This window comes from Xyrauchen texanus, chromosome 20 (genome assembly GCF_025860055.1).
Source record: "Xyrauchen texanus isolate HMW12.3.18 chromosome 20, RBS_HiC_50CHRs, whole genome shotgun sequence".
NCBI classification, from domain to species: Eukaryota; Metazoa; Chordata; class Actinopteri; order Cypriniformes; family Catostomidae; genus Xyrauchen; species Xyrauchen texanus.
Window position 1 is genome coordinate 13252965 of NC_068295.1, and position 19626 is coordinate 13272590.

Here is a 19626-nt window from a genome sequence, read left to right on the forward strand (position 1 = left end):
GCAAAAGCTACACTATTGTGAATTTGTTAAAATACCTCAACTACTGTCACACTACTGAAAAGTGTAGTTAAGTAAGTAGTGTCGCTACTTTTAGATAACTTCTCACAAAAACTGCAGTTTTCTTGATAACACTTTACATTAAGGTTCTATTTGATCTCATGTTAGTTCCTAATGCATTAACTAATATTAATGTATACAACATTCAATATTATTAGTAGCCTATATGTCGATATTAACATTAACCAAGTTTAAATAAGTGATATAAAAGTACTGTTCATTGTTAGCTCATGTTAACTAATGTAGTTAATTATTGTTAACAAATAGAACCTTACTGTAAAGTGTCACTGTTTTCTCTACTCAAAACAGTCCAACTCCAAGCTTCCAAAAACAACACTTCTATTGAGATTTCTTACACTGATCTAAGGATCCACCCGTTCTCAGCCATCATACAATGAAAGTGGTGTGTGAGCTCTAGTTGATTCACATTACCAATGTAATGTAGATTTAATCAGGCACAATAAGAATTTCGATTTGCAGAGTGTAATCAAAAAACAACATGCAGAAACAGGCCGGACCTTGATTGGAGGCATTATCGACTCACAGCTGGAGCCGCAAAAAATAACTCGAAAAAAGGCTCTCCATTAGCAAAGACTTGCTTATTCAGAGATAGCTTCAGGCTAAGAAAACTTTGTTTAATTTATAGATGTTTTACAAATTAATCAAGTCAACCGCACAGGCCTGTTGAGGTAAAAAGCATTTGAACAAGCAGAATGTGATTTTCTTTGAACGCAACTTCAAAAACTAATGCGTCTGTACAGAAAATGCACATTACTAGGTAAACAGTTGGTTTTAAATATTGATATAGATTCTCGAAAACAAGCCTCTTGGGTTGGAGGCTTGATATTTGTAGTATTTGTTTCCATGTAAGAAGGTAGTTATTTAGCACTGTGGTTGTCATCAGGTACTGCCATATTTGACCATATAGAGTTTCATTGGACGCAGAACTATTGATGTCAACAACAAAAGAAATGGGAAGTGTTTTCTCCTTATTTTTAAAAGGTGATAAGCCTATTTTTGACACACCTGTATTGAGATACCAGTAATATCATAATGACCATGTGCCAGTAACATTTAGAAACACAGAGTGGAGTTGTTATGAAATACTGTTTGTGTGTGCTAACATGTGTGTGTTCTTGTTAAAAGCACCTTATGGTGAGGTGTTGAGCTCGGCTTTATCCTCTTAAATATGTTGTATCGATCTCACCTTCTCCATGTTTAACATCTGGCACTGGTGTGTTTATGTGTGTATTAATTTGTCGCTTGTGTCTAAATGGGAATCATTATCCATTATCTCTGGCATGACAGTTTAATCAAGTTTTGTGTACACAAACAGTGTGCATAATTGAACGTTTTGGGTGAACATTTACAGAAAGAAAAAGCTTGCCTAAAAGTTTTAAAGTAACATTTCCTCTCTTGCTGACTTAATAATTAAATTACAATAATTAAACTTTTAATTTTAATATAATTAATAAGTATAAAATTATCTTTTGATTCAAGTAAAACCTGCTTAGTTAACTTTGACTTGAACAAGGAAATCCATACAAATAATCTATATATATATATATATATATATATATTATTTACACACACTGTATAAATGACATGAATTGTCCTGTTACAGGGTATATAAAACTAACTGGCAGCATAGAAAACTATAACCAAAAAGAATTTGAGGCTTTGAAAGACTTGAGACTTGTCCTATATCTATAGCTCTCGTATTTGTGTTTGGTTGTGTATAATTGTGCTTTATATTAAGAAATAATGTCCATCTCTCACACTTTCTCTGATTAGTAGATAATACTGGTCTTACCTTTCCTCTGTTGTTCCTCTTCATCAGCCTGGCCAGTTTCCATCTTCTTCCCTTGGCTGCCCCTTCTCTCTTCCCCTTCACAGAAAGAGATGGATTAACAAATTAAAGAATAAAAAAACCAATAATATTGATGATTTTCCTCTCCAGTTTATCCACTTCTCAAAAAGCTCCATTCATAATTCATCCAGTTCAGAATTACCGTGACTTTATCTCTCCATTCAGATCCGGCAGCCGGTGAGATTACAGTTATCATTTTTAATAATGGGTCTCTGAGACAAATTTGAAGCGCTGCTCTCGAGAGTGATTGGAGAACAGCCTCATCTGAGGCTGAGTAATCAATCAAGGAAACGGCAAAAGCAGATTGCGGGCCCTGATTGTGCCACACACACATCTGCACTGTTTACACTACAGATGTTTTTTTTTCTTACACGGCAGTTTGTCTTGTTTTCCAGTAAATATGTAAAGAAATTCTAAAAACAAGGTACATTTACTTGAGAAGCAAAATTATGTGATATTAAGTAATGTTTTCAAAGAAATATAACAAAAGGCTGTGAGTTTTATGCATAAAACAAGAAAAAAGGGGTGGTAAAATAAACTTATAAAAATATAAAGGGAAAAGGGTTATTTTTCTTAGCAAATTTAATTAAATTCCTCAGAAAACAAGATATTTAAAAATAAATAAATAAATAAGTAGAATTTGATCTACTGTCCACTGAAGGAGTCAGTTTTCCTTTGGAATACACACTGAAGAATCATTCACATTAAGACCAGGAACATGCATTAAGAAAGTAAATAAGGTCAATTTTGATTTCATGTTGACTTTAAGGTGACAGTGCGTTGAATGTTTGGTGAATTTCATAAGAATTGCCAGAAATGCAAGCCTGAAATGCTTTACTAAAAGGATTTTCATGACAAATTTAGAGATGAAGAAGTTTGCTTGGCTAACCAGCCATCAAGACAGACCCAGGAGGGGCTCACAATTTATGCACAGATATTATTCACGCATACACAGAAAACAAACAATTACGCACACACAATAAAAAACTCATATTGAGAGAGAGAGATATGGGCTGATGCCAATACTATAGTTTTCAAAGCTCTCGAAATGAGGAATGAAGGGAGGGCTGCTGAATGTCATTCTGAATGTCACATAATTAGATAACAAAATAGCAAACCAGGTGGGGCATTTATACTGTTTAAATCTGAGACATCATTTATTTTTTATACCTTTGAATTTACTCTGCTAAGAAATGTGTGAACTACTAAAAATAACCCTGGGACCAGTTGGTTTCAATTGCAAAAAAATACATAAAAGATGGCTAGGAAAAAAGTTAGTCGTGACAAAAGCTCTAGCATAATTTGTTTGCAACTGCCACGTTGTGGAGTAATTTGTTATCTAATCCAATAATTAGTTATTCAAACATTTAAATTGTATCTTAAGTGTTAATATACTTTTTTGGGCCACTGTAACTCACTTATAATCATAATTTCTTCATAAAATGAAAATTAATCACATTTAGTCCATTAAGCATTCACTGATATATCTTTGTCATTATGCATTAATTTAGTTTACCAACTGTTTCCTTTGATCCGTGTCGCTATGGTTATTAACTAGAATATTAAGAGGATGCGCATGCCAGAATTTATTAAATAAATCCTTTTCCATCTAATTAGACTTTCAGAACATTTAGAGCAAACTTATTTTAACTATCTATACATCCTGATGAGGGATAAATATAACAAGATCCCTAATATCAAACCTTAGGCCAGTGTTAGAAGTGTGATAAATACAATGCTGGAGCTGGTATTAAACATGCTGAAATATGACATTATACCAGTCAGATACAAACTGAATATAGATATTTAGATTTTTTTTTTTTTTTTTTTACTTGCAATTTCAACTTTTATCCTTTTTTATATACAGTAAGTAAGAGTATTATCTCTCTCCCATTTCCTGTGGCAAGGACAGCATGGGACTAATATAACTTACCTGCAACTTCTGGGTCTCCTCCCTTGTCTTCTTTCTTCTCCTCCTCTCTTTCTTTCTCATTATGTCCCACTTCAAGTTCTTCCTTTGCTGCTGGACTCTCCTCCACTGAAATTCAAACACACACACACACACACACACACACACACACACACACACACACACACACACACACACACACACACACACATGTTGTGTTTCCATGTTTTATGGGGACTTTCCATAGACATAATGGTTTTTATACTGTACAAACTTTATATTCTATCCCCTAAACCTAAACCTAACCCTAAACCTAACCCTCACAGAAAACTTTCTGCATTTTTACCTTTTCAAAAAACAAAAATTTCGGGTTTTACTATCCTTATGGGGACATTTGGTCCCCACAAAGTGATAAATACACGCTCACACACACACACACACACACACACTTTACTATCATAGTGTATGATAGTAAAGTCCGACTTTCAAGGTCTTTACTGGATTTCTATTAGCATTCAAACATTGGCAAAATGCCTCATGAGCATAGATTTTAAAATCTGATTGCATTCCTTTAAGTCAACATTAAATCCAAATGGACCCTATCTGCTTTCTTAGTACACATTCCTGGTCTTATTGTGAAAGAATCTTCTTTATAATCTTTATTTTAAAATGTAATAACGTGCTCTTTCCTTTTTGTATGATGTCACCAAGCCCTCCTACTTTTCAACTCCACCACTTCAGTCATTTGAAGACCATTTTTCACATTCCAATCAAGTCTTCCCTACATTTCTTTCTTAATTAATCCTCTTTCACTCAGAAATGCATTACATTATGGAAGTAAAATAGTTTGTTTAAAATGTAAATTGAGTAAACCGCGACAAAGTAAAATGCAAATTCCCACTCCTTCACTTTCTCTTCACCCTCTGCATTATGCAATGAGTTGTTGTATCTTCCCTGTGCTGAAGAAGAGTGCTTCATCAATTAGACACAGCTGGTGGGGTGGAGGTGGGGGTGGGGGGCACAGAAGCATCTGGGAAATGGAGATCCCTCTTTGTACTACCTGACAGGATGCACCAGCTGTTTTTTTCTGTGTGTGTGAGTGTTGTGAAAAGAATCTGTGTGAATGGCACTAATCATGGCTAAAGTGCCTGATTCGCCATGTTCTTTCAGTCAGGTGAACTTTAGGTATGAACACGAGTATGCGAGCACGATCTGATATGTGTGTGTGTGTGTGTGTGTGTGTGTGTGTGTGTGTGTGTGTGTGTGTTACTTCATGAATGAGGATTAAGCTTTCCATTAGAGGAAAATATCTTATGAGTTGGTACTGTGGTGAATTAACCTGGCTTGGTCATAAATGGATGATTTGTTGACATGGATCCTTGTCCTTTAAGACAACTCCTCAATTTTTGGACTTGAAATGGCTTAACATTCTGGGGTTGATGTTGTTCAGGTGTAATGGTTTTCTTGGTGTTGTGTTTCTGGGGTTTTGTAATGGTTTTGTTCTGCAGTGGTGCTGTTTTGGAGTAATTAAGTTTTGAAGTGGTGGTATTCTGGGAAGGTGACATTCAAGAATGATGGTGTTTTGGGGTGGTGTTTTCCTGATGGTGGTGTTGTTCTGAGGTGTCCTTGTTCTTAGATGGCAGTGTTCAGAGTTGGTTTTGTTCTAAAATGGTATTGCTCAGGGTTGGTCATGTTTTCAGACGTTGATGTTCAGGAATGGTTTTGTTCTCAGATGGTGGTGTTCAGGGTTGGTGGTGTTTTGAGATGGTGGTGTTCTGAGATAGTGGTGTTCAGTTTTGGTTTTGTTCTCAAATGATGGTGTTCAGGGTTGGTTTTGTTCTCAGATTGTGGAGTTCAGGGTTGGTGGTGTTTTGAGATGTTGATGTTCTGGGTTGATGTTATTCTGAGATGGTACAGTTCTAAGGTGGTGTTATTTTTGGTTGGTGTTTTTCTGAGATGTGGTCTTCTTACTCTTCTTCTTACTCTTATTAAAGTACAATTTTAGGTACTAAACTGTCACTGGTTTAATGGTTAAATGTACCTTTAATGGTCCACAAACAGTCCTTCAGGTACAATTATGTACCCAAAACAATTTAAATAAATTCATTACCTAGAGATACAAAAAAGGTCCCCTATAGTGTACCACACCACTAATGACCCTTGTACCTTGTGAGATCTCATTTCTCATTGAAAAAAATGCACCAATGACTACACTTTTTCTTTGTTCTACAGTCAAACATGCTACAAATTTGATGTATGATCAAAGAAATAACTATACTCACTAAAATGGCTATAAATGGAAAGAGCGTGCAATAAGATTTATTAACTGTATATGCTTTGAGACAAAATATAAGTGGACCAGTGCTCACATTAACTTTATGAGTTCTAAACGTTGGTTCTAATGGAGAGGAAATAGGCGACCCATTGCTTTAGACTGAGCAGTATTAAGCTGCCATTTTGGGGTGAACTGGAGCAGCTGTTTCCGCCTAATGCCTTTAATTTGTGTTTGGGTCTCTGTCTCTGTCTCTCTCTCTCTTCAAATGGGATGGAAAGTCAGAGGATCCATCTGTGCAGTTCCAGCTAACACCTGTGTCTGCTCCAGAGTGGGATACAAGGCCGCAAATAACATCAATTTTGCCGTAGCCCACACATACATATACACACCCAGTTAGATGAAAGACACAAAACAGGATTTAATGCACACACATCCACCCTGACTCCATCTGTGGAAAGCATTTGAAGTTGCAGTTCAGAGGGACACAGACATGCATTTTCGTAATCAATGTAGTGGGATAGTTTGTAGGTGACATGGAATGCAGCACCTGGGCTACATAGAGGCCTGGAGGCTTCTGTCCTTCATTTAGAGATACTGAGACTCATGCACTATCCTGCAGGAAATCACAGCTCCATTGCCAATACACACTCATCCCTATGGCCACTCGCACTATTTACTAGCCTCCCGATGACACCTGATTTCACTGCATTCCAAAAAGAGCTCAGTTTGCTAATGTCATTGCTACATTTTCAATTGAATGTACATTATATGGCCCAAAGTATGTGGACATCCCCCCATAATTAACAGTTTCTACTATTTCTGCTACACCCATTACTAACAGGTGTATAAAATCAAGCAAAACGGCATGAATTCTACTCTATATTTATAGCAGAATGTGGCATAGCTTTTCTCTTCCCCTGTGCACAAAGCAAGGTCCATAAAGACATTTTTACTGGGTCTGGTGTGGAAAATATTAACTGAACTTTACATGTCAAGAATGCTTAATCTCTTACTGTTTGATTTTGTCTGAATTAAAACTGCTGCTGCTAGATCAAGAGATGAGAGCAAAAAGATTGCAGATGTAGCATTACCTTTAGGATCTCCTTTCTCAGGCTTTTCTTTCACCTGCTCAAAAGTTACGGCATCTGGTATATCATCTTTAGAAAACAAACAAACAAACAAACAGACAGACAAACAATTAGGAATCTCTCATTAAATATCTAGGCACCCAAGAGACCCCCAAGCACTATGGGATGACACACACACACACCAATGCAGACAAAGGCAGAGACAGCAATATGGGTGCCATTCATTTTGAAGATAAATTATTTATTTTTCAAGGTTGGTTTGCTTTTCCTGTTGAAATGAGATGTAATCTGCCAGGGTATGAATTTTGAACCCCTCCTGCAGTCAAACAGCTCTTGCATGGATGGAAAACCTATTCAAATACTTTATCAACAGAACTTTGATAATGTCTGCCCACTGCTTTATGGTCATATTTATGCATACAGAAACATGCACGCATACACAGAGAAACACATGAACGAATGAGCAAACAAACACACACAAACATGAGAAAACAATGCAGATGCGTCTTTATGAACCGATCCTGACTCAGAGGGAAGTGATGCATGTGTCAGTAAACTCAGATTTAGCCTCTGTCTTTGTGCAATTTCTAGCTCTGGCTCACCTATAGCGAGAAACATGTGATGCTATGTGAGGTTCGGATGTGTGAACGGCTCAATGAGATCTTTTGAAAATTTGGTTCAACATTTTGGGATTCCCAGATCTCAGTTCTATAGGTATTTACAGCTGCAGCACCTGCACTGTATTTTTTTTGGGAGTAGCACACAACCCCCTTAAGTGCCAGATACTCTTAGTGAGGTGATTACTGCTTTTGGAAAAGGTTTCAGACGTTGATGTTCAGGAATGGTTTTGTTCTCAGATGGTGGTGTTCAGGGTTGGTGGTGTTTTGAGATGGTGGTGTTCTGAGATGGTGGTGTATTGCTCCAAAAGATGCAAGGGTGCCATATGCAATTCAAGTTTTTACATCGATTCTATTGGGCCCACTCTAGATTGTATAGGCTTGGTCTTAAAGACACACCCACCTGCTGGTGATGCCAATCAGAGGATGGAGACACAACACATGTCTTTGAACCCTCAACCAAAATTATTGGATCTTAACACCACTCAGAGTTTTGTGTGTGTTGTATTGGGAACTTGGGTTTCATTTTGCCCTAGACTCTGTATTTTGGGTGAAAGGGCAGCCATCGATGTAGAGAATAGACACATAAAATGTTGGGTCCAAATCAGTGTCATAATCACCAGACAGATAGTTTTAAGGAGATGGAGGTCGGCTGGAGCACCCTCATTCCAGGAGTGGTGCTCAGATATGGGGAGGGTGGTGGCCTTTTAAGAAGGGTCATTTAGATGACTGGGGAAATTGGACTTGTTTGTGGGGAAATGGGGCAGATATCTGGAGGGCTATTTTGTGTGTGTGTGTGTTTGTTTCTGTGTGTAAATGTTTTGTTTTTCTGTGTTTAATATGTGAATAAAAAAACATTTGTTAATTTGAAAAAAACTATTTATAGTATTCATAGCTACAGCCGTCAAAGCTGTATGAAAAAACAATATAGGTGTATGGGTGTGCAAATGGCAAACACTCTCCCTGTGTACAAATATGCCTACTTTCTTACTATGGTGCATGCCAAAAGGAGCATGTCAAATGAGCAGGATGTAAAAATCCTGAATGACCCTACTACATCTGCTGGTATTCTGAATTGTGCAACCAATGGACACTTTACTATTCGATAATGTCAGATTAAACTCAGAAAACTGCTAGTCGGGCAGCTCTTTTCTAATATACTGTAAGTGCTATACAGTATGTGCCATGAAAGTTTTTCCTTTTTCTTAAATTGTACTTGTAAATTGTATAAAAACCAGAGTAAATTATTGTCATGGTTTTTGTTGCTACAAAGTATGTCCGGGAATTTATTCATACCACTAACCTGCATAACTAAAGAACATTCAAGATCTGAAGATCTTCATCAAATGCAGTATATACTCTGGTAATACAGTCAGGTCCATAAATATTGGGACATCGACACAATTCTAATCTTTTTGGCTCTATACACCACCACAATGGATTTGAAATGAAACTATCAAGATGTGCTTTAACTGCAGACTTTCAGCTTTAATTTGAGGGTATTTACATCCAAATCAGGTGAACGGTGTAGGAATTACAACAGTTTGTATATGTGCCTCCCACTTTTTAAGGGACCAAAAGTAATCCTGGACCTTTTATCTGCTCATTGTAAATGGGATAATGAGGGAATAACACACACCTGGCCATGGAACAGCTGAGCAGCCAATTGTCCCATTACTTTTGGTCCCTTAAAAAGTGGGAGGTCCCAATATTTATGGACCTGACTGTATGTGAGTTTGAGTCAAGACTTTAGGACTTTTTTTCAAAATAAAATAGTAATTCATTAATTCAACAGTAATTAATTTGGATAAAATTGATGTTGAATCAGTTCAATAAATGTACACAGTTAGTATTGCTACTGAATGTACTGAAAATACACAAAAACAAAAACATCACAAGCTTGATGTAATGGCCCGCAAAACCGATATAACAGTATGTAAATTGTGTACATACAAAATAAATACAAATATTGCAAAATTGACAAGTGGTATTTTAAAATAAAATAATTTATTTTAATTAATTAAGGGATGGGGAAAATAAAATGGCTAGCCATTGTGCAGGGCTAAACTTATGCCGCAATGCAGCACGCCACACAATGTAGTCACCTCCAATAATTAATAAATGGAAACAAATCTAGTTATGTGGCATTGCACTGTAGACACTCTGCAGTCAAAGTAATGCTGGGTGTTTACTATATGTTTGCTAAGAAGGAACAGACTGTGGCTGGTTCTGGCCTCTGGGTTTAAATGTAAAGATTCTATCATGCTCCATAAATCCCCAGAGGGAGCAGGACCGGTGCCTTCGAGTGCATGTGTGTGTGTATTAGTGATATAGTGAATTATTTTAGCATGTGCAGTGGTGTGTGTCTGTCGATGAACATGTTCTGATGTCTGTCTGTGTGTACAATCATGTGGATTGGAGCGAGGTGTCTCATTAAACACACACGCACACAGACATCATGGTAATAACTATCTGACAGGCACTCTCTCTGTCTGTAATGAGACAAGCTCAAGGACAACAGAGCCAATCCAGATCCCAGCCTGACACATGAAGCGTAAAGACTTCAGCGTCTTCGCATTGCGCTAATGGTAAGATGTGGAAAGACCCAGTGAATTTTGTCGCCGCTTGGTAGCATATAGACTGCATGTGTTTAGTTGAGAGCTATACATACTGAACTACACTGTGACGTATTTTGTTTCCCTGCATGTTATAAGAAAACAGTGAGAAAATTGACTTAACAGCTGGGCGACTTTTGCAAATTTTTTTGTTATTTCGGGGCAAAAACCTACGTTTTAGGGGGTATTTACACTTTTTTTTATATATATTTTTTTATTTGGAATGCAGAATGCTCTCTAAGTTCTCGTGTTGGTGTAGTGACTTGCCTCAATCCAGGTGGCGGAGGACGAATATCAGTTGCCTCCAGGGCTGGACTAGGAAGAGAAATCGGCCTGGGATTGTACATGGCAACTGTCCCAACTGTTGAGCGGGGTGGGGGGGTTGGTTGCAAATGTTGTAGAGGTGTGGGGTGGGGGGCATGTTAGCTGTCCTTTTCTGCATATCGCTGCGGCTCATTGTTGCTTATCACAGCCCATTCGGCACATTTTGGGGCCGAACCACTGGCACGCTCAGTTCTCCAAATGGCCATTACGCCCCTGATCGGCCCAAAAGTGCATCAGTATCCGCGGAGACACAGCACGTGTGGAGGCTTCACACTATTCTCCATAGCATCCCTGCACAACCCACCACGTGCCCCACCAAGATCAAGAACCACACATTGTAGCGACCTCGAGGAGTTTACCGCATGTGACTCTACCCTTCTTAGCAACCAGGCCAATTCAGTTGCTTAGGAGACCTGGCTGGAGTCACTCAGCATGCCCTGGATTCGAACTCACGACACTTGGTCACTTCTTGCATTTTTACCAATCAGATTGCTATCTGATCAAGAAAAGACCAAATGTAAATGCCAAACCAAGATGGATACAAGAAGGATATCAGTGGTGGTTTGAGATGCATTCCAAACAAAACGCAGACAAGTGTAAATGCATGTGGCTGTACAAGCCACATATTTAAATCTTTACTTCACACAAACAGTACTACATCAGTAAAGGAAAAATGTGTAATACCACGTATTTGCATAGGGCTCGCTTCACGCAATACATAATAACAAATTAAGAAACAGATGCACGTTGTAGGAGAGAGAGAACTTTCTTCATTTATTTAATGCAGATCGCTGACGAAACCGAAACTAAACACTGACAATGAGTGCAGCTGATGTGTTTTACCTATGAGAAGACCCGAAGGGGAAAATACACAGAGAGCACACACAGGCACGCACGCACGCATGCACACACACACACACACACACACAGCAATCCGATCAGTGTCAAAACAAATGAAGTGACCAAGTGTAAATACCCCCAAATTAACTAACCACCCACAATACATCTTAACCGGAGAGCTAAATGTGCTTAAATAGATTTGCAGTGTGAGTATTTACATTTAGTCATTGTCATTTAGTTTTTTGTGGAAACAAGACTCCTTTGGATTTTATTTAAGAGATATATTTGTTTACATTGTCTATTTATCATGACAGCAGTAATTTATCAAATGACAAACAAATGATGGTGAAGAGCATTATAACTAGGCATATACCCAGAAACGTATATCCAGATTTGTGGGTGACAATTATCCTCTTGTAGCAATCAACCCTAAAACTTGTTGGCACAGAAGGGAAAAAAGGAATACAAACCTTGCTTTTGGCTTTCCATCTTTACATCATCCTCATAGATTTCATCTGAAATCAAACAAGAAAAAAACATTAAAAACTTAATGACAAGATTCATGTCTTTCTTCTTAAATCCTACAGAAACAACAAGCAAGGAAAATCTTTAATGTTTTTTTTTCATCAGATGACAGTGGCTAATCCCATATTAAAGAAGCGAGGTTGATTGTTATCTAATCACTTCTGCTGCTGGCAGACTGAAATGAAAGCACAAATTCATCTGTTGAGATGAAAAGGAAACAGTCTTGCTGATGTTTGATTCTCTGTTTGTTTTCTTATTGGCCAACTAAGGAGGAGGAAAAACCTCAGTCTGGTGTTGATTTCAGAATTAAGATTACAGCGATGCATTGAATATTTAATCACGTTTTCAGTTAAGCAGAGTTTTAACAATTAAAATTCAGAATGTTATTTGATTAAATTTGTTCTGAGTAAAAGAAACCATTCAGCAAGTTGTAATAGATAAAATAATTCATTAGGTTAAAGCAAATTGCCCTTGTTTCCATGTTGCGGGGACAAGATGATAGCAACAGCAAAACACTGAGGATAACGAGACACAAGAACTGTTTAATGTGTCATCTCTTCAGAAGAGATAGGTATGGAACTAAAATTTGCAGACCTGCTCCACTTCTGTTAACTTAAACTAGAGGGAATGTCCCAGGGTTTCCTATGAGTAGGTCAAAGCCAGGAAAAAGAGAAGTTTGAACGGTCATGAAAGGTCTACCTGTCTGGCTCATCATCTCCTCGTCTTCTTTCTTATCACCTGAAAACACAAAAACAAAGAGCCATACATAAAAAAAAGATTAAATTAGCATACACATCCATTCTATTGGTATTAAAACTAAAACGAAACAGTTAAATCAAACAAACCCAGCAAAATAACAGTGACTAGAGAATACTATAGTTAAAATGCATTTTGTCACATTTATCTTCCCTTCAAGATTTGAGTTTATAAAGTAGTCCATACGTTTGTCTTGATGACCGCTCTACTGCTATGGTCATGTTCTGCATCAAATTTATAGAATTATTCTGGCATACTGGCGGTTTCAATGCTACACTACTTTAGCGCTTTCTCAATATATCTTTAGAGACTATTCTAAAAGCAGTCCCAATGGACAGCAAAATACAGAACATCTCTGCAAACCCCACATCGGACTCCCATGAGTCTGCTGGAGTGCGCCCCATGGGCTTACATGTTTTGGGCTGAATCTATGCATTTATCCCATGTGGGTTATTTTTGTCCCTCTCAGTCAGTTTTACAGTGTAGTCCTCTAAACTCTTGACATCTCTTCATGTCTCTCTTCATTGATATCATAACACTCTTCTGGACTCTCTCTTTATCTCTCTCTTCAACTGAGATGACATTTAGGATGAATTGGAAAATGAAGACCCTGATAAAAATAATCCGCTGTACTTGACCATGGCTATTGCGCCACTGACGTAAAAGCAGGTGAGAGAATCAAATGCTACTTCACACCCAACTGACTGGACCTTTTCGACTTAACCCTCAGTATTGATCAACCAATAACATTGGATTAAGATATAGTGAATTAAATCATTTTGAGGCCAAGGGTCATTTCACCCATTACTAGAGCTCAATAGTTTGCCCTTGTATGCATTGTAATGTGGGAGATATCTGTTCTTCTTGTGAACCATGGGATGATACCACTTTTGTGGACACACAGCTGAGCCCAAAACCTTAAAAATGTTGCCTTCTTAGGCAGTATGCAGAGGTAGTAAGGCATAGAGTCACATCTAAATTAATTATAACTTACAATCTTGTTGGACGGTTAATCAAAACAATAAAACTGGCATCTGAAAGAGTTTTTGAAAAAAAGCCAGTTCATTTTTTTATATTAGATTTAATTTAATTTTAATAAACATATGACACTAATTGAGAAATAAGCACAGTAATTATATATTCACTTGGATATTTTTAAAGCATACTTGATTTTCTAACTAGCTTTTAACTAGCTTTCTTTATACAAAAATGCTGCCTGTTAAGGCAATAACTGACAGAGATGAAAGGTAGCTGCCCTCTGTTTCAGACAAAACCATCCTCTTCTAAAAGGCTGACTTTATATTACAATTGTTTTTGATGGTATTCTTGTGAGGAACTTTGAGGTAAATTGGATTCTAAAACGCTGAGATGATACATCCTCAGATGCAAAGTGAGGTCATATTGTCACCATGTACATGAGGGATGTTGTTTATAACCTGGAGACAAAGCTAAATAATTCCGAGAGAACAGAGCTAAGATTTGCTTTACTGCAGCCTACTATTTGAGTCATGAGTCATGTTTACATTCACAACGCTTAACTTTGCAAGAGATGTACACACAATAATAAAAAAACAGCTTCCATTGGTCATCAAACAAATGTACAACAACAAACCCACATCATTGGTTAAACCAATGTTGCCGTGTCGAGATGGTCGGGATGCTCAAACAAACTTTATAGTGCCACATAGCCACATGTTTACACTTTTGGGGACAACAACCTACAGATGGATATCTTATAATTGTCACTGCATATTAAGCAGAATTTATAAAAAATTATACACTTGATCATTAAAGTAGTTCAAGATGGAAGGATTGAAAGTTTCAAGGCCAAGATATTTTTCTTGTTTTTGAAATTATGCCGGTTTTCATCATCTTCGCCTGCGTGGGAGACATTGAGATGAAACAACCCAATATGGAGTAATTACTGTATGTACATCACAAATGATTTCCTGTCTTTTAAGCCTCTTGTCAACAAAAACTAAAGCAAGCAAATACACTATTATTTTAGACAGTAAAAACAACAAGTATATGAGTTGTCATGTTTTCATTATTTGACCATTTTCTAAAGCCAATTTGCTGAGTGTCAATGCAGTGACATAAATTCTACCCTTCTACCATTCTAACAGCAGATGGCAGTAGTGTAATAGGGTTCAGATGAAAACCACAAGCGCGCACGTGCACACACACACACACACACTTAAACATACATAAATGCACACATTCAGCATAAGTAGTGATAAGGACACTTATATACATATTTCCAGCTGTTCAAGCAGAACTGTTTCGTGAGCCATCTAGAAAACATTTCAAAAGCCATACATTTAGTCATATTACTATGGATCTATATTCATACAAAAAGGAATAGCAGAATATTCCGAGCACTTCCTCCCTTCACACAGTGGTGAGGGAAACCGGCACCATGAAAATGTATGAGACATGAGAGAAAAAGGTGAGTAAGAGTGTCATGGTCAACAGATGCTCCTCAGCAGTCCAGAATCTATATCTTCTCTCTCTCTCTCTCTCTCTCTCTCTCTCTGTGTGTGTGTGTGTGTGTGTGTGTGTGTGTGTGTGTGTGTGTGTGTGTGTGTGTGTGTGTGTGTGTGTGTGTGTGTGTTGGCCAACACTTTTAAGACCTAAACATAGCTCATGTGGTGCAGAGGCTTTTGATTCAGTCGCTCTCTCTCTCTCTGCCAGGGTCGCATCCTAACTGCCATGTTTCCAGCTGTGCAAAACTGTAGACTTGGAGGCACTCGAGTCACTGTCTACAATATCCAATTGTAAAGCCGTGCATCCTCTGAATGAATGCATCACTGAAGCTTCCTCTCGCATTACCCCTCCCATTCTCTACTCTTATTTTTTGTTTTATTGGTTCTATATCTTCCTCACACACACAAAATGTTTCAGTCACACATTTGGTTCATATCTGGGTTTTTTTATGGAAAAAATAATTGCAAAAGCATTTGCAACTTACCTGCGTGCAAAGTAAAGATAAAATAACAATAAACAAGTAATTTTAAGAATTTAAATGAATGAGTATATCTCTAACTAAGGGCATGTTTATGTAACAGGTTTTTTTTTGTTGTTGTTGTTTTGTTTTTTTTACATAAATGCAGAATAACAGAATTCTTTCTTTTTGTTTTCTGTCCTGGAAACTTTTTTACCATGCTATTATTTTTGCTACTTTTTGAATAACCTTTCATGTATAGAATTTCAACCCTTTTTCTAGCCCTAGACTTTCAATCTTAAAATAAATAAAATCCAATCATATAAACTTCATAGCATTTTCTACAAATAAATAAATTGTCATGTGGTGTAACCATCAAGTAAAAAGCATTATAATACTTTCTTTGCACCTTGAATACACAAAATTATAAACAACCTAAAGTTTTTCAAGGTAAAGAAAATAATTATATATTTTATTTAAATATTATTAATTATTATTAATCAGATGTTTTTTTTAAACTTCAAGCTCAGTCTTGTGGGTTTAAAGGGGTCCACTATGTTTTATGGTTTTTCTGGTCAACATAAACAACAAAATGGCTACCATGCTGATTTCACCCAATGACTTTGATTTGGTGGACAAAAGTGTTTTTAAATATGAATTATATTTTAGAACACAATTGTTTCACTGTTTTTTTTTTAAATAACAATAACAGATTATTCTGCACTAGTCATGCCAACATTTCTTGTTTCAAGAATTTCAGCTTTTAATGAGACTGACTTTTTTGTTACTGTTTCTGGGCACCACAAGACATTTTTTAATTTAAGCCCAAGAAAAAATATCAGTATGACTTAACTCAGAAATGTAAAATAAGCTCCTCATAGAAGTTTTTTTGTAATAGATCTGGAAAAAAATAAGCGGCACTTCACTGACCCTTAGAATACATGACCATGATATGCACATGTTACCCTTTTATTGTATTTTATGATGATTTGTGTGAAAAGAATCCACATTATGATCATGAAAAACAAAAATTCCCTTGATTGCTTGCCCACTGTCACATACACACATTGTTTCTACTCCAAAAACTGAACTAGTAATGGACGAAGGATGCTTAAACAGTGGTGTAAGAAAGTTGTTCTACACATTTTTATGGGCAAAACCTTACACATTTTTTCATTTAAAAACATGTACACATTGTAACTGTATACTTATCATAACAATATCTCACATTCTGTTCTCTTCTTTTTATAGAAAGAACAAATATTTCTTGAACTGTTCTCTTGGCAATTTTTGAAAGTGCTCAAAACTTTTGAAAACTTGCATTACCTTCAGTGGCATAAGTTTCATGTAAACACTAGGAAGGAGAAATCAACCCATCGCTAAACTCTGACATACCTGTTTGCCAGTGTTTTCAGAAAACCGGCATCTTTTTGCTGTAGAGAGAGAGCTTGTGCGCTCAAGTTGCCAGATTGTAGACTAAAGTGTCACCCTGGCATAATATTACCAAACTGTAGAAGTGTCAATATCTAACTGGGGAATTTCACCTATTGAAATCTGGAAACCACACACTTGTCGAAATCTAATTCTGACTGACTATTCGGCCATATTTAAAGTATGTTATTTATCAAACATAGAAAATTAAATATTGCTTTTGGGTATTTCTAGCAACAAGTTGGTGCCATCCCCTCGCATCCCCTCAACTTGAGTCCTGTGTATATATATATATATATATATATATATATATATATATATTATACACACACACACACATACAAAGTATTTGATTGAGACATGCAATGATTGAGACCTGCAAAATAGGGAAAATCAAGCTAAATATGGACACAGTATTTTTATGGTATGTCATTTCCAATCAACCTGTAACTTTGTCAAATTATTCAAAACAAGCTATCAAACAAAATGCATACCGTAATGAAACAAAATTATAAAAATTACAAAATTCCCCTTTGATGCATGTACTGCATTTCCACTGGGACATTGTTAGTGGACAAATTAAATGAATCAGCAAGAGTGTGAAAATACTTTTAAGGGAGATTATTTTTTTAAAGTCCACAGATCCAAAAGTATGCACAAATATCAGTAGTGCAAATTCTGCAAAATAAAATGAAATAAAGAAAAATGAAATAACATTCAAAAACACTGATAAAGTAGCAATCAGTGTGTTACATGCACAATCTTACACTAATTATGCTTAGTAAGCAATTAACGTGCAAGTTCAAATAAACACCTTAAATGCTTATTTTTTTTTATCAGGGTCATAAACAGTTTAAGCAAAAACCAATCAGCACATAGCTTTTTGCAAAGTACCCTGATTTTGCTCTGTGTGTAAACTAAATGTGTTATGTGAAGTGATGGAGGTATGATAGTCTTTCTTCAACACACATACTTGATCTCTTTATATCACTCTCTCTCTCTCTCTCTCTCCAAACATGCCCCCTCTGCCTTCTACAACTGCTGAGTACAGAGTCAACAGCTTGACCTGAGGCTCCGCATCCTGATTCGCCCATCTAACCTGACACCTCATAATCTCTTAAATGCCACACGATACACACACTATAAACACACACTTCTCCAGAAGGCCATCTGAAAAGCTGTCTGGTGGTTTTTCTCATCTGTTAACACACTCAGTCCAGATCCGTGGTCAATCCTTCTCATTTCTCTGCACACCGATCCCCACATGATTCTAAGCACACCAATCCCCCCATATATGGATTTCATGTGGATTACATCACAAATCACTTTATCCCCCAGAACTCTGTTGAGAAGTCCAGTCTCTCCAGCCGAGCAGCTAGCCAGCTCTTCAAGGCCACAACCCGTCGCTAATGGGTCTTACCAATTGAATCGCCATTGCCATGGTTCTGTGGGCACAGGGCATGTTTGTCTTCACTAACTGACACAAAACCTGTCTGCCATAGTTAATTGGATAATTCACTTAAAAGGTGATTTTTATTAAAATATTTTGTATCATATTTCTTACATCAGGCTTTAAAAGCCATTACCCTCCAGAGATCCAGCAATTCATTGAAGTCCAATCTTGCTGCAATAGTACATTTTGGAGTATCTTAAGAGGACACAAAGGCTTTTCAGAGACACCAAATGTTTGGTAGTTTGGACATGACAATGTCCTCTATTCAAATAAAATATAAATATATATGTATATATATATAGGGTGTAACTATTCTTGAAAAAAAAAAATAAAATTAAAAAAAAAAACATATGGTTCGCCACCCATGGTTCGGTAAACATTGGCACCGCAGTCCACGTCAAGTTTATTGATGCACTTGGAGCATAGGGTTTTGCAAAGAAAATAAAGCATCAAATAGACACACACAGTTACAAACTCTACTAATGCACCTGAAAAGATCTGTAACTGGATATGCTCCGCCCGTGTTTCACATGAGTCAACTTGATGACATCGCAATTCTGCAAGCGTTGTGTGTAGCAGAGATAACGAGCCACTGATAGAGAAGCCCCCTGATTTATTCAGGTCTCCTGTCTGGAAAATTTTTTGTTTTTGTTAGATCTCTGGGACCTAATGTGTTTAATATGCTCAGGGTTGCCAGATAAAAGATGCTGCCCCTAAATCAGAGATTTATACTTGCACAAAATGGAAATATTCTGCCTAATGTTATACTTCATTTGTGCAATCTGGCAACCATGCATGCAAGCGCCCCCTCTCCTCTTTGAAAAAAATTCGGTAACAATTGATAGTGTGATACAGCCATTCCGTGTCCAATTATGAGGCTCCTTGTGCTGTTTAGTGCTACTAAGTCTGCGAGAAAACCTTT

General features: G+C 37.0%; 1 protein-coding gene across 2 annotated transcripts in view; it reads right to left on the reverse strand.

Moving 5' to 3' along the window:
* The window catches only part of macrod2 (mono-ADP ribosylhydrolase 2), a 785092-nt gene that overhangs the window by 27719 nt on the left and 737747 nt on the right, over positions 1 to 19626 (reverse strand). For both annotated transcript variants that reach the window (XM_052150997.1, XM_052150996.1), the window contains exons 12-16: positions 12820 to 12858; positions 12066 to 12110; positions 7203 to 7268; positions 3861 to 3965; positions 1871 to 1945 (exon numbers count right to left, since the gene is read on the reverse strand). In XM_052150997.1, coding sequence (XP_052006957.1) covers positions 1871 to 1945; positions 3861 to 3965; positions 7203 to 7268; positions 12066 to 12110; positions 12820 to 12858 — 330 coding nt within the window. The remainder of the gene's footprint in view (positions 1 to 1870; positions 1946 to 3860; positions 3966 to 7202; positions 7269 to 12065; positions 12111 to 12819; positions 12859 to 19626) is intronic.